The sequence below is a fragment of the Poecile atricapillus genome, chromosome 3 (assembly GCF_030490865.1).
Source record: "Poecile atricapillus isolate bPoeAtr1 chromosome 3, bPoeAtr1.hap1, whole genome shotgun sequence".
Classification (NCBI taxonomy): domain Eukaryota; kingdom Metazoa; phylum Chordata; class Aves; order Passeriformes; family Paridae; genus Poecile; species Poecile atricapillus.
The window spans coordinates 22739745-22764667 of NC_081251.1; the positions used below are offsets into that span (position 1 = coordinate 22739745).

At 37.2% G+C, this 24923-nt stretch overlaps 1 protein-coding gene across 1 annotated transcript in view; it reads right to left on the bottom strand.

Annotated features, from left to right (window-relative positions):
• Positions 1–24923, bottom strand: part of CSMD1 (CUB and Sushi multiple domains 1) — a 1087660-nt gene that overhangs the window by 733271 nt on the left and 329466 nt on the right. Inside the window, exon 3 of the mRNA XM_058836707.1 lies at positions 16641–16753. Within this exon, the coding sequence (XP_058692690.1) occupies positions 16641–16753 (113 nt within the window). The remainder of the gene's footprint in view (positions 1–16640; positions 16754–24923) is intronic.

Here is a 24923-nt window from a genome sequence, read left to right on the forward strand (position 1 = left end):
GTTGAGATATATTTTAAATCCCTGAGGTATTTTAAAAATATTTTCAATATTCATGCAATTACTTCACAGAAGTATACACCAGGTAAACTTAGCACTGGCCTTATTCATGGTTTGTTTTAGATTGTAAAACAGACCCGCTAGTTTTAATGCTTTCTTTTAGTGATCACAGGTTCAGGTCCAAGACCATTTCTTCCTATGATCTCAAATCAAGCACCTGGACTTTGTAGGATTTATGCCTTCTTATTGACACCTGCAGTCTCATTAATTCACTTTCTACACCTTGTTTTCAATTTTGTATCACAAGCAATTTAACCTTGTTACTAGTTTTGTTGAGTCTTGACACTTAAAAACACAATACCATAGTTTAATTACCTTTTTTGGGGCATCAATTTTGCTTTTTTTTTTGAAAGTCTACATTTTTGGCATTGTACTTCTATTGGACTAAAATTTACCTATCATGGCACAAAAATAGAAAAACACTAAGACACAAATAAGACTCTAATTTTGGCCCATCATTCTCATGGCTACCATTAGAATATACCACATGGATTTACAAATAAAGAAACTTGTTTTTTCCCTTATACCAATCTAGGCTGGTCTATTGCTTTCAGAAGTCCACTGACTGAAAGAAATTACTACTTCTGCTCTTGAATATTTACATGATGTCAACTTTGATCTGAAAAAAACACTTAGACAAGTAGACAAGTTACTGACATAAGCAGTATCTGAGAACAGTTGTTTGCAATGTAAGAGAGCTCAGCAGTTTCAGATATAGTAAAAAAAAAATCTCTATTTTGAAAATGACAGTAATATGAGAACTCTCTGAACTCAATTCTTTTCCATAATGTAAGTCCGCTGATTTTACAATTCGTAATTTGCACCATACTAACCTGTAGGAATAGGGAGCTCCACAAAATGTTTTAAACTGACTGGGCACAATCACACAAGTTTTACAAATGGACTGCCTTGGTCATAGGAAACTTTGTTAGCTGCTAGCCACTAATGGTTGTGAGATGTTGAATTATATATGAAACTGATACGTAGAGGTCATGACGATTAATTATTTCAACAAAACTGTAATTGTAAACATCTTTACAAAATGCCCACAAAACAGCCAGTGATTTCCTAAATTCTTAATTTCCGAAATTTCCTAATGCAGTGTTATTTTGACATGAGTCTGTAGATAGAACAATTTTATTAAGTGCAAACTCTAATGGATCTGCACTTGATGATACTGGGAGTGGAGGGAAACTCATACAAATAAATAAAAAAAACCCACATGTGCCTTGTTCCTGCCTGTCCCATAGCAAATGTGTAGCAGAATACATAAACAATAAATAAATAAATAAATAAATAAATAAATCTAATAAATAACAAAGTTTACAGCAATACTTCTACCAATATCTCCTCTCATATTTTACTAATTTTAGCAAAGGCTGTATTCAGGTTATACTCTGTATTTTTTCCCTGGAGTTTAGTAAATTGTTGTATAGGTTTTATTATTTGTTTTTTGAGTTTGGTTTGTGCTTGTTTTGGTTTCTGTTTTGTCTGTTTGTTTTTTTTAAATGCCACTACCACTTTTGTTTTTCTGAGTGAACAGTTTCCAATAACCAGCATTTAGAGGTTCAGTGTGCAAGAATTAGAGTCAGTTCTACTGCTACCTCAAAAAACCAAACCCAACTAATCATTAGAAAATAGAAATAAATAGAATAAAAAAGAAAAAAAAACCAGACAAAAACACCAACCAATACATTTTTCTTGTATTTATCGTTCACACCAGTATTCCAGGAAAAAAAAAAAATTAAAATATCAAAAACCTGGGTATAAGTAACTAATTTCTGAAATGTATTTTACAAACAACAGCTTGAAATCACTAAGCCTACAAGGAATATATTTTCTCTTTTCTCCACACTTACACTCCCTTATCTCTCACACAGACCATCCCATGCATGACCTAAACAGAAAGTCAAATTCCTATAATGTAGAGCTTATCTTTAAAGAAAAAGATTTAGGTTTTTTGTTGGTTATTATCTAAGTCTAAAAAATAACCAAAAGAAGATATGAGGGGCAGCTAAATCCATAAAACGACTTTGAAGTGCTGAGTATGACTTAAGCACTGCTAAAACCATCTCTTCTTTATCCCTTTAAAAGGTGATTATGACATTTAATTTTGCAAATCATGTAACAAAGAATAAAATTTTAACTCTGTTTTTTTTCTGATTTTTTTTTAAAAGCTACATTTTAAACATGAAGAAAGCCCAACTACTGACAAGCACGCAGTGAGCAAAGAGAAGTAATCTCTTAGAATTTGCAGTTGTCATAGAATTCTGGTAGAGGGTCCCAGAAAAATAAATATCTGCAAACAGACTGAACTCCACTCATACTTGACTTCTCATATTCAGGGTGTGGGGGGGTTGGGTCTTCTTTCATTTAAACACTTATTTTGCTAAATAACCGATTTCACATGCAAATTTCATCATGATTAGTCAGGAATGGATGGCAAGTGGGTAGTAATTGGGCAACTGAAAGTTTTGATGGGAGAGGGAAAAAAACAACCAAGCAACCAAATAAAAACACACACCACAACAACACAATGCTGGAAAAGCTTTCTTACTGTCCACGTGAGATTAATGAGATGAACAGCACTGAAATATGTTCCATGTTGTTTCAGTGAATCACTGTTACCATTTGCTTTACAGAAGAGCTGACTTGATAGCATTGAGGATAACTGCAGTATACTACAGCTGTCCAATCACTCACTGCTTGATTAATTTTCCCCCAGAATGCACCTTCTCAGTAGTTTATTACAATTGACATTTTTAAATACAAATACACAGAATAAAATTTTAAAACCCAAGGAAGCTATTAGTTGAAAAAAACCAAACCAAACCAACAAAAAACCCTCCACAAAAACCCCAAAACAAAAACAAAACGCCCCACAGCTTCTTTGTTACAGCCTCTCTATATTGCAAGGTAAATACCCAGGCAGGCACAAATTTAATTGCTAGTCAGTTTAGGAGACTTCTTCACTTATAAGGTGCCCACAGTCACCCAAGAAATTCAAAGAGGATGATTGTGCAAGTTTTCCTCTGCTGCCACCAGGAAGCTGCTTATACAGTCTACATTAAATTGTCTGCATCTTTTAAGAAGTAAGCAAAACTTCACACATTTTGCAGCAGAGATACCATCTTCTCACAAGTTTCTGCTTCTAAACCAGTTTTTCATCTCAAAACAGAAATGGGAGATTTAGCCTGACCTACTCTGTTTTTGAAAGTTTCACAACTTCTCTCCAGCTTCCAAAATTAAAGATTTGCAAAGAACCAAAGAACTCAAATGAACCAAAGAACTCAAACATGTAGAAGAATGAAAAATTATCTAAGAAGATGGCATTCTCAAACTGTTTAAAGTAAGAGGGATTTCCATTGAGACGAAGCATATGTTTCTACTAAAGGTCCTTTCAGTTCAAATGCTGACCTTCTGTAAAGCAGGGTACATGGTCTAAATCTTAGATTAAGAAGCAGACAAAAAATCATGAGAAGAATATAGTCATGGAACCTGGGAATGGAGGGACAAGATCAAGAAAACAAAGGAAGGCACAGCTGGAGCTGAATTTGGCAAGGGTTGTCAACAATATAAACAGTTTCTGCAGGTATGTTAGTCTGAAAGGAAGACAAAATAAACTGTATTCCCCCAATAAATCAGATTCACACTATCATTTAGGCTGGACAGGCCTTCTAACATCATAGAGTCCAACCCTTAATTGTTTCATATGTTGTCAACTAGACCATGGCACTAAGTACCATGAGTTTCCTGAACTCCCCCAGGATGACCCCACCAGGTCCCTGGGCAGTCCATTCCAATGTTTAACCATTATTTCCGCAACAAAATTCGTCTTGAAGACATGGAGGGGTCTGAGCTACTTAATGACTTTTTTGTCTCTGTTTTCATTGGCAAGTGCTCCTTCCTCATCTTTCAAGTCCCTGGACCTCAGTGTAATACTTTGACCTCTGCAGGATGTTTCATGCAGTCCCCCCTAACTTCCACACTTCTACATTGGAAAGATGTGGGTTTGATGGATGGACCAGTCAATGGAGAAGAACTTGGGTGGATACCTTCATCCAAAGATGGTGGTCAAGAGCTCAGTGTCCAAATAGAGATGAATTACAAGAGGTGCCCCTCATGGGTCATATCAGGACTGATACTGCTCAATACTTTCATTAAGGACACACTGTGATCTAGTGCAGCCTTAGCAAGTGCGTAGCTGAGTGTTGTAGTTTGACAGAAGTGGTGTCATCCAGAAGGATGCTGTCAGGCTTGACAAATAGGCCCATGAAAACTTCACGAAATTCAATCAGGCCTAGTACAAGGTTCTGCAGCAAGGTCAGGGCACTTACTGATATCAGTGCATGCTAAGGAATGAATGGATTGAGAACAGCCCTGGGAAGAAGGATCCAGGAATAGTGGTGAATAAGATGCCTGGATGCCTGTAAGTATACATTGCCTGGTTGTGAGCAGGCAATGTGTACTTACAGGCCAGAGAGTGAACCATATCCTGAGCTACATCAAAAACAGTGTGACCAGAAGGGTGAGGCAGGGGATTGTCCCCATCTACTCTACTCCTGTAAGACCCCAACCAGAATGCAGCACCCAAGTGTGTGGACCCAGCACAAGAACATAACAGATACATTAGAGCAAGTCCATGGGCAGGCCACAAAATCCCTTTCCTGTAAAGAAAGGCTGAGAGAGTTTGAGTTGTTCACCATAGATGAGGCTCCAGGGAGATCCCACTGGAGCTTTTCAATACATAAAGTTATAAGAAAGATGGAGAGAAATGCATTAACAAGGTCTGAAGTGTTAGGGAGAGTGACAAAGTTTTAAAGCATTGAGTAGATTTAGATTACACATAAGAACATTGGGTTTTTTTACAGTTACAAGATTATGGTGAGACATTAGAACAGGTTGCTCAGGGAAGCTGTGGATGTCCCATTGTTGGAGGCATTCAAGGTCAGGCTTAACAGGACTTTGAGCAATCTGATCTAGTAAAAGATGTCCCTGCTTATTGCAGGGGGTTGGAACTAGATGATCTTTAAGGTTCTTTCTTACCCAAACTATTCTGTGATTAAAATGCTCAACTTACAGTCAGATAAGGTAGTCTTTCAAATTGCACTGCAAAGTCAAAGAAGGCAAACAGACACTTCTGCATCAAGATTATTTCTCTAATGTTAACCCAGGCTTCTAATGTTAATTGGCTTTTGAAATATTTAATGATTATAATATTTTATGAATAGCTCTGTATCCAGCTATCACAAATTTAGGGAGTTAGTCAGGGAAGGGTCACCCTAGCTGCCGGGTAGGACATAGACCAGGAAAGGATTTCATAGTCAACAGTTCTCTGGAGATTTCTAATGAAAACTTAGATTAAAACAGGCGATTTTGAAAACTAAATCTGTATCAGGAGAAGTAACTGTTTTATGCATGCCATGTTTTATGGCTGTGAAGCCCTGTAGTTCAGCAATGACATCCTCAGTAACAGACCATAAGCTTTGTAAAGGGCTTGCAAGGCCTCAGGACCAATTCTTGCTACAGTCAGGCTCACCCTGCATGAAATTCTCAAACTTGCCTGCAGCTTTTCTTTACCTCATTTAGCTGTGATAGAAATTTCTCTAATTGACTGGCTGTCTAAGGCTAATTTGGTTTCCTCTGCTTTTTGTCTCTCTTTTTTTTTTTTTTTTTTTTTTTTTTTTTTCTCTGATGGTACAACCAGAGTTTTAAATTAAGAGCTGTAGCAGTCTATGCAGAACAAAGTATTTTGCAACAGGCACAGTGATATTGTTCAGAGAAATGCAAGCCTGCTTTGAATCTTTGAGAAGTAGAGATAAAAGATGGAAATACATGTACAGGAACAATAAGAAATGAGACAAAGCCTTTGCACTAGAGAGCCCACAGTTTTGAACAATCCACTCACAGTTGACTACAGAAATGCAAACCCAGACAAAAATGTGTTTAGGAGTAATAAAAAACCATAGGAGTAGTAGCTAACATGCATGGACCACCATATTAAATAAGTGTGGATGAGATGTGGAACTGCAGACTATGGAAGAAAGAGAAAACATATAAAATAATTTTAAGTAAGAATAACTTCAAGTGCATCTTCAACTGAAGATTAAGAAAACATCAACAAGTGGAGGCAGATGAGCAGGGGAAGGATAAGCATAATACTAGGAAAAAGAGCAGAAACCAATAATTGTTTGTGCAGCTATAACTGCCCTCTGCTTGTTTTTTCCTTTTCTGTAAAAACTTCATCTGGACTATTAATGAGTAGATACTTAAGACTGACTAGTCTAACAATTTCAGGTTTACATACATACACACAGAAAGAACGCTGACTTATTATCCATAAATAAGATTTTTGCATGTCCAAAACTGCTGCTTTAACCTTTTTGTGACTTCAGGTTTACATTGCACTGACACAACACAGATGTGCCTTCTGCTGCTAAGCAAGTGTAAGAAAGGCACAGATCTAATACAGTCAAGGAGATTGTGTGACCTTCCATGCCTCCCATAGCCCTTTTCAAGTCAATCCTATAAGCCAGCTTCAAAGAACTTTAAGGCAAGATTTCTCGAAAGTATTCCACGCATAAATAATTCCATAAATGCTTTAGGAAGTCTTACTGTATACATAAGATAAAATATTTCAAAGTGTTAAAAGTAACAAATACAAAATATAGAGTTAACAAGTACTCTAAATGGTTTTGCAGACTCATTTATAGCAACACATATACCTAATGAAGTTAATGAGGTTACTTGGGTAAATAAACAGTATTTAGATATTCAATACACAAAGTAGTCCAATAGATAGTACAAAAATATGGAGGTGAGGATCATGTGATAGATTTGAACAAAGCTCAAAGGTTTCAGTTAAAATGTAGTGTTTACATTATGTGTACTACAAGCAACTTAGTCCCTTTCTTCACAGCTTACAAGTTAGTGACCACTGTCTTCATTAGTAAGCAAGATCAACACCTTAGTGACAATTTAGACATGCTTGTTTTGATGAATATATTTTGTTGCAAACTTCCATCTATCTGCCTTATTATCCCAACTGCAAAATAAAAACTTGTAAACTTATGCAAATGAAACCTCCAATATATGGGAGGGATATGAAAAACAAAGTAATTCAAAGTGCAATTATTAATAGTTTAGTTATACAAGAGAAGATGAAAAGCAAGGTATGTGACTGTATTTTTATGCTAACTATCCATCTAACACAGCAAATTATACAACCACTAATTAATCAGGGTAACAACTGTTGGCTACAGTAACAGAGCAAATCCAACTTCCTATTTTCTATCCCAATAACCCACAAAGGTTTATTCCAGAAATACTGATTCAACCCAGCATCACACTACACCTTCTGGCAGTTTATAAGAATAAAATCTGGAAACAGTATTTCAGATGAGAAAGAGATTTTTACATTTTCTTTTATTTTTGCAACAAAAGACATAAAATCCGTAAGTCATTTTTGCCATTGCAGACAGATTCATAATAAATACAAAGTAGTTGTAAGCTTAGTAAGCTGCAGAGACTTTTTTATAAAGGCAGAAATATAGTTTTCATAATAAAAAGTGATACTAGTTTAAGTTAAAGAAAATAGATAAAAAATATAAGCAATATAACGACTGCAACAAATCAGAAATTGTATGGCTGGAAATGCATTTTTATTATCTGAGAGCTGAAAAGCCTGTTACAACTTCCCCTACTTTTTTCCAGCCAAAGGAAAAAAATAACTTGCTTTACAAATAAAAGAAGTCATATTCAGATTCATTGAAATCTAGGTAAGTGACAGTTGTATTTAATCTGGGACTATATAAAGGGAAGTTAACCCTACTAAGTATATCCAGTAACAAGGAAAGACATTAGGATTTAACTTTTCAACCAAATATAAGCTGGGGGATAAATGCATTAAAAATTTCCTGTGAGCAGTTTGGCAACATGCACATGATGCTGGCAGTATTTTGATTTCCACATTGGTAAAAAGGAAAAGAGATGAAAGTTCAGGCAAAATGGAGTTTGAGCAGAAAAGAAGGTTTCTTCTTTAACTACTGGCATGTGATGTCAGTTGCTGTTTACAACAAATATGGAGTGAGTAGGGAAGGACACAGCCTGCTTAGCTAAAATTCTATCTCTAGCAAATCTGCAAGGCTATGAACAAAAAGTTATTCCACCAGATCCCATTTGGCTGTAAAATGGAACACAAATGCCAACTCTGTTGAGTCACATTGCATGGCTTGTTCTAGAAAAGCATTTGGAGAAGAGACAAACTCCTTAAGTTCCTTAGAAAGATTAATTAAAAAAAAAAAAAAACAACAACAAAAAAAACCCCCACAATTTTAGAATTATGGAAGTTTTGATCTTGTTTGTTTATCAAACTATTTCAACTTCAAAAGGATATATTTTAACTTAAAAATTAAAATCTAAATAGAAGGACTAGAGCATTTTGAACAGGAGACGCAAAGTTAGTCTCTTTCTATCCAGTAGGAATGTGGTTTGTTTCTTTTGGGGTTTTTTTGCTTGTTTGGGGTTCTTTTTTTAAGCTACCTACAACACTGATCTATGGGACTTTTAGATCACACTGCACATTTGCCCTGGTTCCAGCTATGACAGAATTAAATTTCTTCACAGTAGCTAGAATGGGGTTTTGAAATTGTGATGAAAACAGTTTTGATAACACAGGGATGTTTCAGAAATTGCTGAGCAGAGCTTACACAGTGTCAAGGCCTTTTCTGTCCTGTCAATGACTAAGCTGGAAGTGCACAAGATGTTGGGAGGGAACACGGCTGGGACAGCTAACCCAAACTGATCAAAGGATTATTCTATGCCATATGGTGTCATGCTCAGCAATCAAATGGGCAGGGGTGGAGTCTAGCTAGGGCTGCCATTGCTCAGGGATGTTTGGAGTGATGGCATTTGTCTTCCCAAGTAACCACAAGCATGATGGAGCTCTGCCTTTGTGGAGATGTCAGAACACCTGCCTGCTGATAGGAAGCAGTGAATGAAACCTTTACTTTGCTTTGCTTCCACATGCAGTGTTTGCTTTAACTATTAAACTGTCTTTATCTCAACCCACAAATGTTTTCACTTTTACCCTTCCAATACTTTCCCACATTCCACTGTGGCGCTGGTGAGCCAGTGGCTGTGTGGTGCCCAGCTGCTCCCTGGGGCTAAATCGCAACAGTAACCTTCATACTCATTACAATGAGGCAATAACAGCACTTAGATAATTGTGACATTTCAAAAAACTCTTTAAGTGTTTTTCACAAGTTAATATTAGTCATACCAACACACATCAATGGAGACAGACAAGAAAGAACATGAAATGGGATATTAATATCAGCACAGCTGGGATGATGATCTCTCAGGATGTAGCAGTAGCATGAATCCACTCTAGTAAGTTATTTAGGCTGCACAGAAAGTGCAAAAAAAGTCTTTTTACAACACCGACTTTCCACTTCTGTTTTCCATGCTAGAGTATGCTGCTCTGGTTTAGCACTGGCACTTCATAGTAGCAGAGGACCAACTCCTTAATATTTCTCTCTAGTAAGTTCATTTTTATCAAAATATTTTCCTTTTAGGTTTGTGATCTCAAATAGCAGCAGGAGGAAGAATTCTGTGGAGGGAGGTTACAAGTCCACTAAATCATTGCAAGGTATGAACCACCAACACTGTGTTTGTTACTGATTCACTGACCAAGGACAAAGATCACAGCAGCTCTTGCATGGATCAGTAAGTCACCAGAAGCACAAAATAATCCCTTGCAGAGTCAGAGGCAGACAAAAAGACAGTTCCAAGAATTTATCTTAAAACATGTAATTCCTTTTGCAAGGGCTATCAGCCAGAGGATGTCTTTCCCTCATTAAGGATCAAACTGGAAAGACTGAGCCTGTGTGAAAGCTGGAAAGCAGAACACAGCTGACATAGCTTACATACTGACTGACATAATGGCCATGACATAAGGTAAAAGTTATTCTTCATTTAAGTACAAAATTCAGGGGTTGATAAAGAGACCAACACCATATTATTTAACTTTTCAGACAATTCAAGTAGTAGGGTGTATTCCATCAAAATTTTCAGTACAGTGCCTTTTTTTCTAGGAAAGAATTTCCTAGAACTTCTTATTAGGACATTTCTGCCCTTGGACATTTTAAGGAAATAGAATTTGAGATTTCTGACTCCTGGTCCTTTGAATATTGCTGAAATGTGACATTTAAGTAAAAGAAATTTTGCTTCTTTAACTCATTCATACACTTCAGAACACAGCAGAATATTTTACCCATCTCTCCTCACAAACACAGCAATTCATTTTTCAGAAGTTTTCTGAATATATGAAGAATTTAAAAAAAACTTTCTTTAGCTGATATTGTTAAAAGTCCTTTGACATGTATAATCATTGATATTCTAGATTAGGTAGCTGAGGTCTTACAGAACAGGTTCACACCCCTGCTAGACCTCTACTGCCCTGAGATTTTGCTGCTACTAATTATGGCATGGTGTGATCCATGAAATATTAGGGGGCTTTTTAAACTGCATTAAGATTTCTTTCCTGTACATCATCAATAGCAGTCATTCATATGATATCATTATAAAAAGATGCTATTTTAAAGAAAAGTTTCTAAAGAAAGAAAAAAAACCCACATTTTCCTTTGTAATGTCTGCAGTTGACAAAGGAAATCTATACCCAAATTCATCTCAGAAAACAATCACTTCTACTCCAGTGATGCATAATTACAAATTTCAGCCTTAAAAAAAAGAAGTCCTTTTTCAGTCTCTACTTTCACTATTTAAAGTTTTTGTTTTATTTCATTGTGTGCATATACAAGCATATATTAATAAAATTTTCAACAAACATCTCAGTTTGAAAAAAACAGGCTACCAAAATAGCAGGAGATATTTAACTATAAATAGAAATATATCTTATGACAAATTACACTAACAGAAAAAACTGTCAATATTACAACAGCAGCAGCTTTTACCACAGCACTAATATTAGTTTTCTTACCAATGAAAAGTTAAGCAAAAGGCAGTTTGTGCCTTTAATATTTAAAAAGATTAAACTTATAGAATTTACACTTCTTTTTCCAAAAAACACAGCAGAATAAAAAATACTTACAGGTTTGGGAGTGACAAACTGAATACTACCCAAAACCCACATAAGAGAATATAAAATGAACTGTCTAACTCTTGATTTCATTGTTATATACACATTAAAATCTATTAAAGCTTTTCTGAGCTGGATATACTAATCCACTGATGTTCACAACTCATTCACTTGAAGTTTTGATTATTCACTGGAATAATCAAAATTACTCCAATAACTGAATCTGCTAATGGAAGGGTTCCCTGCCCATGGTGGTGGTGGGGTTTTGAGATAGATGATTTTTACAGTTTCTTCCAATCTTCTATGATTCTATGAAAATTAAATATTGTCTAATAGATAAAAGAGCACCCATGACTAAACCACAGAGATTAGCTGGCAATGGTTGAAGATTCAGGAAACTACTCATCTCACACTCAATAGCAGGGAATCATTATGCATACAAGTTGCATAAAGTTGGTATTTTCTTGCCAATTTAGCTTCCTACTGTCAATTTGAAATATTTGCCTCAGATTATTCATTGGATTATTCATCCATGTTCAGAGAGCAACTACTCTCATCATTGTATCACAGTTTGTTGGGAGAACTACACAGCCACTAACCACACTTATGGACAACAAGTAGGATGCAGTTCAAGCACTGACCAAATGACAAGCAAACTTCTACTCTTAAAATTTAGTGCGGAAAAGGTACTTTGGTACTTGAGGGAGGGAAACAAGCAAAACCCAAAAAACATCAGCTTGATCCAGAAGCCCATTTTCTTCACTGGGGTCCACGCTGACTGGAAAAAATCACAGTGTCAGGAAAATTCCCTTAGCAAACTCACAGAATCATACTAAGTTGGTTGGGGAAATTTTTTGTTTATTTTATATAGCCAAAAAGTATTGAATCATAGAAAAGAAACAACCAAACACAGCAACATCAAAAATCAAACCAAACAAAAAAAAAAAAAAAACAACACCCTAAAAAAAAACCCACAAAATAAAAAACAACCAAAACAAAACAATCCCCCACTACATAACAGATAGTCAGGAAGAATAAGACTTGCAAGAGGTGAAAAAACAAGAAAATTTCTTCAAAGGCTATACACTATGGAAGTGCATCACTGCTTTCTGCTGTTGATGTCAAAAGGGATTTGAAAAGAAGCTTTTCTAAGGTACATAAGGGAGAATGAGGTGACTGACAGTATAAATGTTAATGCTGGGTGTGAGCAGAAAGCTTTGAGAAATCAAAGAACAAAAGAAAAAAGGAAATATGGCCTGAGGGCAAGTAGAATAGAAGGATGTTCTTCCTGAGCTCTTTCTGTGGCAAGGAATAGCTGCTGCTGTAGTACAGAGGTCAAGGAAAGCTATGAATAAACACCAAGCCCAGTACATCTGGCCTGTTCTTTAAACACTGACCACCAATTCTACACTACAAAATATGTTTAGAAACAACAAAAACAACTACATACACCCACGCCCAAAAAAAAGCTGAAACAAAAACAAAAAAAATCCCCAAACAAAACAAAAACACTAAACCAAGATTTAAAAAAAATTAAAATAATTTTAAAAAACAACAACAAAAAAAACCCAAAACCAACCAAACAACAACAACAAAAAAACTTAAAATGAACCAGGATTGTTAACCTTAGAGGGCATCTTAATGTTTAGTAGCAGACATTAGTATATCCAAATATAAGCTAAACCCCATGATGTTTCATTTTATGTAGATAACTAGGAAGACACTGCAAAATTAGTTTTGTACTTTCACTAAATTTTTTCTACTTGACAGCTGTTTTCCCTGAATGGCAGGCCATGATACTTTAATAGAAGACCATCAAATTATAAATATGCATAACGGTTCAGATACTGCTGTAATTTAAAGAGAATTTGTCTATTGCCAAACATAAGCAAGTTTTCTGTATGGAAGGAATACTTCTGACTTTCCAAAGAAAACTACTACAACGATAAAGCAAAGCTGATTTTTTAATTCTGTATGTAGCCCTCAAAGCACCATTTTAAAAAATGGCTTGTTAACTTCATTTTGGAAAAGTAGGAATTAAACTGATTTTACCAGGGAATTAAGCAAAATTTCACAAGTCCAAGTACTTTGTCTTCTCCTTCTGCAGTCCCTGCAAAGACTAAACATATTTCCTATGATGTAAACTACTGCAATTATAGAAAAAAATCACATATTACAAAAAAGGAGCTATCCCTCAATTCTCCAATTCCATGCTAAAAATTTTTTAAAAATTTTTTTAAAAATTTTTTGCTAAAAAATTGTTTATATACAAAAGAGTGATTGTAATGGTCAATAAATCATTTAATGTTTTAAGCTGACTAATGCTATAAACTGAACTTACTACTTCCGAAGTTCGTAATTCTTTTCACTGATATAATTATATGTTTGAAACTTCCACAGATAATTTTATTTCTAGAAAATAAGAACAATTCAGGTTTCCACCAGTACCAGAACTTAGAGAGCTGATGAGATCACTGAGGAAAATTAAAGTATTATTAGTTAAAAATATTAGAGAATCTCAGAAACACACGTAGAAATCTGGTGAAGGAATGATTCAGTGAAGAAACCTACATTTCAGCCTAAGAATTCAGTAACTGGCCAAATACACTAGTGTCTTGTTAAACTCTCTGGTCTACTGCCACAAAGATCTGATTTAGTTAATGTTAATATCCACATGGTATATGGGTGACAGCAGGTTAAGTTACATAAATACTACCAATCTTCAAGGGCATACAGTGCCATAATGTGGTTCATTCTTATTTCTCCATTTTCAAAGCACAAAGGATCCAGTTATGTCATTGCTGCACAGGAACTGGGGGCATAAATGAAGAATATACTAAGCAAAATGCAGAGGTCAGAATCTTAGCCCAGAGATGGGGATGTAATGTTCTCACTCTGACAGGGATACCAAGTATGGGTATAACTTCAGAAGCCATTCCATCACCACTGAAGTGGTTTGCTTGCCTTGTTTCGTGGTTTAGTGCCCTACTGAGTTTTTCAAACTCTGCATCCTGAGCCCATCATATCCCAAATTCTCAGCTGGCAGCAGCATTCAGTAGCACTTCAATGCTTCCCTTGCTTCCAACTGAACAGTAATTCTCTTACTCAAGAGAAGAATGAAAGAGCTGGCCAAAACCATGGATAACCATATAGTTCAGGAAGGCAAACTAGCTGGGGATGGGTAGCTGGCAGAGTGATTATAAAGGGATTTACTGACTGCTAATATCTGGTCCATATTCCCCTGTCCTAGGGGAACTGAACACCTGTCTTAAAATCACATATGACACAGAAGCCAGAAGTTGTCATTATTAAAAACAGGTGTTCTAGGGAGCAGTTATGCAAGTTATTAAACTGTGGCTAAATCAGCTAGCCATTGCAGCAGAAATCACTCCAAGACTTCATAAAAAACCACCTAACCCTTCACTGCTACAATTCCTTCTAGAACCATCGGTACCCACTGCCTGTCTCTACACTGAAATGCCGTCACTTGAGTGGCATTCACCACTTTTCCCAGAGCTGGATGTCACATTATGAAGTCAATTTAAAGTTCACTGACAATGCCAGGTTTACAGCCCTAAATCTGAAAGGGGGCAGTGTTGTTTAACCAGAAAGTGGTGCTGTCTGTCACTGTTAATTACAGCTCTTCCTGCTGGGGTTTTTACAAGAAAGTAGGCCAGCAGGAAGTGTCATTATATTACAGCCTGTGGCTCCATGCATGTGTTCCTAAGCTGACAGTCAAGAGATGTCCTTTTGCCTTTTTCACTGTGCTTTTCAATATGAAAAACAAACTGCTCAGATTGCATAAAAGGATGAAATATGCCATTGCATGCATCTCATAGAAGAGAATAATAGAGGTGCATAGAAAGCAGCTTCCTATTGAGGCAACAAAAACAGTTCCTAGTGTGTTCATGATTTCTGATTTTCAATTTATCTAGTAAAGCTTGTAAAGCCTATGCCAATGATAGTCATTTGTCACAGTCCCCATATTAGTTAAAATCCAAGAGACTGATTACCTGACTTAGCAGGTGATAAGGCTTTGAGGTAAAAAAGGAAGAGGGAATAGCTACTAAGGAGAGACATACTGTGAGCTACCAACTCAAAGAGAAAAGCTCAAGACAAAAAAGTTTGAGCTACTCATGACACCTCTTATGCCCCTGTTTTTTGCATCTATGTAATCCCCTCAATATGCATATTGAATTCAAGAGGCTTTAAAACACACTATAATTTCAAAACATTAATGAGATATGAAAGAAAGATACGTATCAATATGGAGTAGACATCGTCACTGTCAATAAAGGGAGGTAAAGTTTCAACAGTGCTAGAAAAATGTGATCAAAACACACCAAGCATTTGAAGGTACCTGTGGTCTCTAAGATACAGTGATTTTCTCTAAAGTGGTGACCAATGTAATGGATTTACTCACTTGCTATCAAACCATACTACTTTCTAGATTCAGTTCAACTGCATCAATTAAAACATTTCAGGCACTTAACTGTAGGCAAATTTTTCAGAATAAACACTATCATTCAAGGATTAGATCTATGAAACCACAGAAAAAAATCACGTGGAGTTTGAGAAGTAATCTGAAAATGAGCCTTCTATAACTTTAAGTATTAGAAGCCCTGCATTTTCCATGAATAAAAAAAATAGCAGTAAAAAAATGCAAACACACGCAAAACCCCAAAACAACCAAAGCAACACTACACACTCAGTTTGAAAGAAATCCTGAATTACACCCAAAACACCCTTATAAGTCAACAAGGAAGTGACATAATATCACTGTACCTATTAACTTTCCTCATCAAAGGATGCAGTTCTCATAGAACCATTTATTTAATACCAGTAATTATCTTATTTATTACTTATTACCAGTAATACTTTAAGCTATACAAAAGGTTATTCCAGTTTAATGAGCACAATTTTTAGTATACACAAGAAATGCTTGGCCTTATTTCTTACAAAAATTGAGTCACCACTGCAGTCTAACACTTTCTACAGAGTAAGTTTCAACTGCTTTTATTGTCTTTAATTTTATATATACGTATATTTTTGTTGTCATCTTAATTTTCCACAACAACAAGATTAGTGATTCATTTTTGAGACCAGTTAGGATCTGTATCTCCTCTCATTTTTATCATTACACCCCTGAAGTTAGATATTGCCTAAAGATGCTTCCAAAAAAATAATTTAGGAAATAATAAGAAAACCATTTAGATTAATCCATTTCTGAATACAGCTTTGGAGGCCTGACAAATTTCATTAAAAAAAAAAAAATCAATCAGAAATTGCAGTAGCAGTGTAAACTAAATTTAAAATTCAAAACTATGGCCATGATAAAATATCATTTTAATGTGCTACAGAATAAACACCACAGTTAATGCCATACCAGCCAATTACTCAAATCCCAAGCAGAACTGAAACATCACATTTCAACATGAAAAACATGTATTAAGTACAGTGAACTCCCAGTAAGAAGAGTTTTTACCTTCATAGATAGCTTTGAAGCCTTGGGCACTGACAGCAAAATCTGTGGTGAAACAGAGGGTGAGGATAGATCCTGTGCTCACAATCGATGATGGAAGCTGAAATCCAGATAACCTGTGCAATAAAAAGGCACAAATTACTAACATTTTTTATAATAAAGCCCATCAGTAGATGTGATGAACATTAAGATAAACATCATGTTTTTACATCTGAACTGCAAACACATTATGGGCATGCATCTTTAAACATTCACTGCAAAATTTCAAACATGTCCTTGACCTTTAAAACTCTCTTATGTTCACACATCTATGAGCTCTCCAGAAAACAATGAAAGAAAGATCTGTTTGTACCTACTAAAGACAATTTCTTTTGTGTGTTAAGACTCATTTTAAGATGAAGACAGGTAAATTTAGGGCATCTAGAAGTAGATACTCAGGCCCTGACTCACTCGGAGATACCTCCTACAATTTGATGTAGCTTAGACTATCCTGTCTATCCTCCAGGTGGTGCTTCAGAAAAAACATGGATGTCCTTTGTTCAGTGTTATAAACATTAACTGACTAGAAAACAAACAAAACCAGCATACTCCCATTTAAGAGCTTCAAAAAAAATTTACCTTGTATTTCCCCTCTTACTGATAGTCTTACCTTTACATACAAAATGGAATTTTTTATAAGCTATAATTACAGTGCAATATTGTTTATAAAATAATTTCCCAAAATCAGGGTATTTTTGAGGGTAAAATTGATTGAAGAAAAATGTTTAGGTCCTTTACTGAAACATCAATAAACACAATTTGTTGGACCTGGCTGATAAAAGTGAGTTGTTTTCTTTAAATGATTAATTTCTCATAAGCAGGATATAAGACACCATCACTGTCCCACAAAAACAAATCTATACTGGTAGTTTAGCTAATCACGTGTTAATTTCTGTATTATGAAACAGGGATATGAGATTGACTATGTATAGGATAACCCTGCCAGAAAACCTGTTTTTGTTCAAATTTCACCTTGAAAGAGCCTCTTAGACATTGAAACAGATCATTAAAAAGATAGAAATAAACAAAAAGCCCACCAAAAAAGCCATTTTTTAAGCTTCAGGGGCTTAAGAAAATCCATGTCTTAAAAAAAAAAAAAGCCAAACAAAAAAAACCAAACAACTTGCCCTTGAAATTTATGGTACAATTAAGCTATAATTCATTAATTGGCATCCAGAACTACAAAAGATAAATAACTGTAAACAAAACACTAGTAGAGCAGTGTCATTGAACTAGATGTTCTTTGCAAAATTAGGTTTATTAAAGACCACTTTCATATACAAAAACACATCAGAGGAACTCCATGCCTCAATTACACAAGTCAGGTGGTTCTCCATCTCTTGCCAATTTTGAGCTTTGGAAAACAAATAGAAGAGTCAGAGATCAAAGCAAGAAGAGCTTTAAATACAGATAAAGGCATACAGTCAAGGCAATACAAGTCAGCAAAAAGCTTTCTGAAATTTCTTCCTTTCATTTTAAGCAACGTTGTCTCCCATGTGGTAATTAGCTGTTTGCTCCAATCTTTTTACCTTCTGTGTACTTGTCAACCTAATATTCCTATTCTTTTCCACCTCATTTACTCCAATTCCAGAAATAACCAGGTTGATTTTCCCCCCCAGTCTTCAAACTGCAGAACTACCATAAGGCTTGCCACAGCTTATGTTCATGCTTTTGTATGTTCTCTCACCTTCACCAGACGTTCCAGTTTTTATGAAAATGTGCCTCTTGTTCTATTTAATAAATAAGAGTGGTTATCTCTTCTGCCCTACATCTGGAGTGTACTCTCTGACAGTTCATTATTAATTTAGGAATGTATTTTCTAATCTTATATGTCTCTCTCTTCTTTAAGAAGTGATTCAAAGAGTTCTTGTTTTAAGGGATGGGCTTGGGGGTTTTTTTGGATAGCACTATAGTATTTTCTGCATCTAACATTTCTTGCTAAATTACTGGAAACTAGCATGCATTGTAGGGGAAGAAAGGAAAATCAGCTTGAGTCAGAAGCAGCTAGCCTCAACATTTCACATTACAGGGGAGAACCAAAAAAGACCCCACAATAAAAAGACCAAAAAAAGTTATATCAGTGCAGAGCTTTTTCTCCCTCATTCATGTTTTCTCCATTAGGTCTGAATTTGGTTCATACAAATGAACTTATCTGAGCTATGAGTGGACATCCTGAGTTCTTGGTATGATTTCTACACCAACCCACTTTGATTCTGTTATGAGTGTCACTCCTACAAAATGAATTCTTAGGAGCCAAATAATTTTCTTTCTATAGCATCCTCCTTGAAATACCAGAAGATCATTTTTTAAGCTGGCATTGTACTTTGCACTACACAAAGACAAATACATTCTTTTATGCCCTAAGTCAATGCACTCAAAGTTTTTGCAGACTTACAGTTCTGAGAGACTGGAATGTTAATGGTTAATGACTTAAAACATTCTTGCCATTTGTGGAGGAGGCATCAGGTTTGCACACCCACACACCCAAGGGGGACAAGAAGAGTTATATGTGTGCTGAGTTTTGAGACAGGTGAGGCAGAAGGCAGGTAAGAAGCAGACCCTGCAGAGGAAGGGTAGTGCTCTCTACTATTAATGTCCTCCTGTTTCACAACTGACTCGGTTCTAAAACTTCCTCCCATCTACCTTCCCTGAGGAAGGCATTGGACAATTCCATTCACAGAGGATGTCTGTATCTTGGCCTGAAGGTATTCGCCCCTTCTGATGGGGCATAACTGGCTCAACCATGCTGACATGAGAGACTATGTCTTGAAAGGTGTCATAAACCAGTGCCTCCAGAAGCATGCCTAGACTCAGTTCTGGGGGCTTCCACCAGAGGACTCTGCAAAACCCATGAAGTTGCAATAATATAAAATGCCCATCCCCAGGGGTGGTGCCTGGGTCTTCCATCTAAAGCTGAAATTAAGTTAACCCACTGAGCTGGTGCTTCATGGCCTTCCCCCAGCTGGAACAGACCAAGATGGCAACCATGATTGTGACCAAGAGACGGATAATCAAGTCTCATTGCTGGATCCATGGGCAGTTATATATTTTTACTCTCATCCTCTCATTTTCTCTTTCTTTTCTGTATACATTTTCAAAAATGTTCATTTTATGCTCTTACATTGCTATATTCCTGAAGTTAGTAACAATCAAAAGGGCTACATACCAGCTTTCCTTTGCAATGCAATTGTTCTAAAATAAACCCTACACATATAAACACCAGTCATTCAGTTTTGCTTAACCCTAACCTCCAGCAAGGTTTCTATTACTAAGATTCTGGGTTACCCTCATCTTTTGGGGTGGGTTGTAACTATAAGAAAAGCCACATATGTGAGGAAACTTCAAGTACATAACTTGAAATGTGTTTTATCAAGACCTTTATATTGTACTAATCCAAAAAACGCTTACAGAAAAGTCTTTAACAGAAAAATTCGTCAGACTACCTCTATGTGCCTCTATGTCTTGCCTGCCTGCCCACTCCTAGCCAGCTGCAGTGCAGGTAAAAAGGGCAGGAGTGGCAGGAGTGGAAGCTTCCCCTTTCCAGCACCTCGCATGGAGAGAGGCGTTAAGTAGCACCAGTGTCACAGCAGCCACTGCTGCCCAGGCAATGGTGGTGGGCAGTGGAAACATAACGAGTGATTCCCCAACGCAGAGCTTAGACAAGATCTACTTCTCGGCTCTCCAAGACTTTGCAAAAATATTTAAATTAGTGGAACTTATTAAAAACGGTACCTAGAAGCAGCAGCTTTTCTTCTAGTCAGAGAAGGCAGTGAAGACGTGAGGGAAAACAACACCAAGCAACACTTCGGCAACACCAAGGTCAGTGTCAAAAAAGGAGGGGGAGAATCTGCTTCAATCGTAGAGCCAAGATTCTTCTGCAAGCCATGGTGAGGACTATGGTAAAACAAACTGTTCCCTTGTAATTCATGATGCCTACAGGGAATGAAGAAATCCACTTGCAGCCCCTAGGAAGAGTGTTCACGCCAGAGCAGGTGGATGTCAGAGAAAGCTGTGGTGTAGAGGGACACCTGAATAGAGAGAAGGAGGGCCCCTGCTTCCAGAGATTAAGAGAGAGCCCTTGTTTCCAAACTAGAGCAGCCTATCCTTAAAAGACTGCACCCCATGGATGAGTGACATATACCACAACAGTTTTGGGATGACAGTTTGACCATGGTGGAGACCACACAGCATAATAGAAAATCAAGGCATAAAAGAAAGAAGACTTCTCTTCCTTGGGGAGCAGAAGATAGTGACTAATGAACTGACAAAAACCCCCACACCCTGTCTCCCTGTCAGTGGGAAGGAGGGAGGGGTTGGATGGGAAAAAGGTGTTTTAAAAGCTTTTTTTTTCCTCATTATCCTCCTCTGACTCTGTTAATAATAAATTTACTTTTAATCTTTAAATTTGAACCTGTCTTGCCCTTAGAGTGTTTTTTCTCCCAATCCTTATCTCAACCCATGTGCCCTTTGTTAATTTTTTCCCTTTTCTCTGCCCAACTGTGGCAGAAAAGGGTAAGCAAATGACTTCCATGGGTGCCTAGAGTTTGGCCAGTGTCACACCACAGCACTCACTAACCCTCATCAACAGGATGGGAGGAGAAAATAAGTCAGAAATGTTCCTGGGTCAGGATACAGACAAGGAGATTAATTACCAATTATTGTCATGAGCCAAATAGATTTGACTTGGGGAAAATTAGTTTACTTCATTACCAATTAAAATATGTTTGGACTCTGAAAAACAAAGATAGATTAATCAGAACCCTTTCTTCTCAGGCTCAACTTCATTCCTTCCTTCCCAGCTCTTCCACCTCTTCCTGTTGTGAATTCATGTTGTAAATATTGTCTTTTCACAAGTATTCTGGTAAATGTTATATGCTATATGCTTTTGCTATATTCTTTCCTCTCTTAGCAAGTTATAGGCTTAGATAGGAATTCTGAATGGTAAGGATATGTTTCATTCGGACAAGGCAAGATAACTCCAACAGGCAAGACAATGGGAGGACCAAGCTTTCCAACAGAAGAACAGTGGAAAACAGGCTATTATCAGCAGCAGGAAATGGAGAGCAAACTGTTATCAAAAAGCCAGTACCAGGACGTTGGCAGGGGGGAAAGATTTGAAGCACAGCTGCCCTCAAAGGAAGGATGAGGGGCCTGGACTATTATCAACACTGACCATTTGCAGAAGAAAGGAAACCAAACTCCAATTAATGCTGACCAGCTAGAATAATGATGACCAGCAAAAAAAATCCTGACCAGCAGAAAACATGTTCTAAGAAGGCAGAACCAGGGAGGGGACATGCTTTGAATATGCATTAAACCCTCACAGCAGGATGGGATAAAAAGGGTATTTCCAAGATACCAGGTGTGTACCTGGCAACCCGCCAGGGCACCTGGCCGTTTTAACCCTTTGCTTTATTTCCTTTGTCGCCTAATTGTCTTTTTGTTTATATTAAACTTTTTATAATTTATTAAGTGAATCTCGTTTTTAATATTCCCTTAGCCAGTGCAGGAAATGGGGGCTGGGGCTCATCCACAGCTGCTCTGCAGCTTCTGCCACCTCACACTTTTATCTTGCTCCAACATGGGCTTTCCACAGGCTGTGGTTTCTTCAGGAATCATCCTCCTCTTGCTCCACCGTGGCTTTTTCCACAGGCCGTAGGGGAATCTCTGCTCCAGTGCCTGTGGCACCTCCTCCCCCACCTCTGCTCACCTTGGCGGGCTCACAGCTGTTTCTCTCACTTGTTTTTCCCCTCTCTTTCTCTGTGATGTTTTCTCTTTGTTCTTACATGTGTTTCCTGAGGTTCCCCTACCCCGGCCATGGCTCAGACGCACCCTGCTGTGGGCAGCTGGATCTGGCTGGAGCCGGCTGGATCTGGCTGGGGCAGCCCAGGCCTCCCCTCACAGAGCCACAGCAGCCCTTGCTGGGAGCCTGGGCCCACATCCTGTACAACCTTTATCATACAAGCAGAGAGCACTTCAGTGCAGCTCAATTAATGAATTAAAAAGTCAAATTATTAATATGTTATCATACTAATTAGTGGTTAGAATCAGTTTAAACTACCTGAATATCTGGACAGAAGAGACGCTATAGTAGTGATTTACAAGGCGGTGGTAACTCCAATTATTCCACAGAAAACAGCAGCAGTGCTATGACAGCACATTTACAGGACACATAGCCATAACATGACCTTTTACAAAGCCACTTGTTGTCAGCAATAAGAAGAGTTACCCACAGGGTAAGACACCAAATGGTACTTAAAGCCAAAAGATTAGCACATCCATTCCAAAAAAACAGGTTTTGCCTGCCATGTGTGGAATCACAGAAGCCTTATCTTAATAATTTACATCCATTCTGTTGCCTAAAGGTAGTGAAGATTTAAAACCTGAGACAGCATCTCATACATAAAGGTAGCAGAAGAAGCTACTATAAGATTAGTGCAAGATCCATAATTTATAATTGATTTTCTATCACAGAAGATAAAGACATATTTAATTTATATTTAGTCCCACTGCCCCCAGCCTCAACTTTTTTCTTTAAGTCACAGAAAAAGGGAAGATAAAGGGAGAAAATTGTTCAAGCTTAACTAAAAATAAATTGCAGAAATCATAACATTAATATTTTGCTAGTAGAGGAAGATTCCTTATTATCCAAACTCACCAAGTTCATTCAATAAACAGGAATAAGCTACAAGCTGAATGCTTTTGATGTATTTGGCCTTGGGGAGAAGCAGTCGTTCTCTCTAGGTGCCACCAAAGAGCCATGGCAGCAAAGGTCCGTGTCTGCTGTGGCAAGCCCTGATGGTGCACAGCAGCCTGTGACTGCAGTCCTGTGAGTCCCTAAGGGAGCGGGAACACATGACGTGACCTGGCCAACACAGAACCAGCACACAGCCAGGGGGAACTGAAGAGAAAGCAGCTCCCAGGCATAGGAGGTGTGCCAGGGGCTTCCAGGGGGTGCAGCTGCTGGCAAAGGCAAGGCTGCCAGAAGTCTCCAGGGGCTCCAGCCTGGTGGGACCATGTGGGGACAGAGAAATTCCCAGAGCACTGGCTGCTGGTGGATGGGGCTAGTGAGGTTGTTACTTGTGCAGAGAAGGACTTGCCTAATGGGAAACCACATCACCTCCCCACAGCTGCAGGCACCAATAGTGAAAACAGCCAGTTCATGTCTCAAGTGCCCAGCAGTCACTAAAACTGGTGACCTCTGAATAAATGAACCAGTGGGTTGCTGCACTGTGCTATGGCCATGCAGAAGTGCCTTCTATTTTCTTATTATTTCTACCTACTGTACACAAAATGCAGCCACAGAAACGGTTTCATATGTCTCTGTGTTAAATGGCACGAAAAGAAAACATCAGCTAATATTTGATAAAACTGGACAAAAACAAAGCAATTCTGTAGAGTGCCAAAAATCAAAATGATATCATAAACCATTTCTGCCAGAGGACTCAAACAAATGTTTTTTAAAGAAGTAAGTTATTTCACTTATTATAAAGCTCATGACTTTTTGTATTTGAGAAAAAAAATAGCTGAAACTTTTAAGTAAAGTGATTTATTCCAAGTTACTTGACTACATAACCAGAAATTGGGTCAGGAAAACAAAGATCTTTCAGGGATTTTGTCACCCATGCCTTCTCAAACAGTTTGTTTGACAAACTGCAACAATTTCTCGTTTAAGAAATATTCTTAGAAAACATTTGCACTATTCATTTTAAGTTTCATTATGTGAGTTAAGTCTGTTTACTCTCACATGTAGATGTCACATCAGTCATCTTTTTGGAAAGTATGTCCTATTAATCCACATGAGTGTATATAGGTATCTGTTATTTTTTATAACTTTGCTTGTGAAGCAAGTTTGCATTTCCTGCATCAGAAGGCTTTAGAGATAGCTCCACATCAGACTGGGAACAATGTTACAACCACCAGCCCTTTTTTCAATATTAAAATAAATGACGATGAATTATATTTGAAACTTTGTTTTACAAATCCATTATAGAACATCCATAATGGCATAAATTATATTCTTGCTCCCACTTGTGAGTTGGTTGGAAATGAAAAATGTACAGGACTCTTCAACTGGAAAAAAAAAACCAAAAAACCAAACAATCAGAACTATAAAACAAACAAACAAACAAAACACCCCAAAACCAAAGAAACAAACTAGAACTCACAAACCCTCAAAACCCTATCAAAGGAAAACAAATTGTATTTTATGCCTCTACTAAATGAAATTTAGACAGGGGGAAAGTC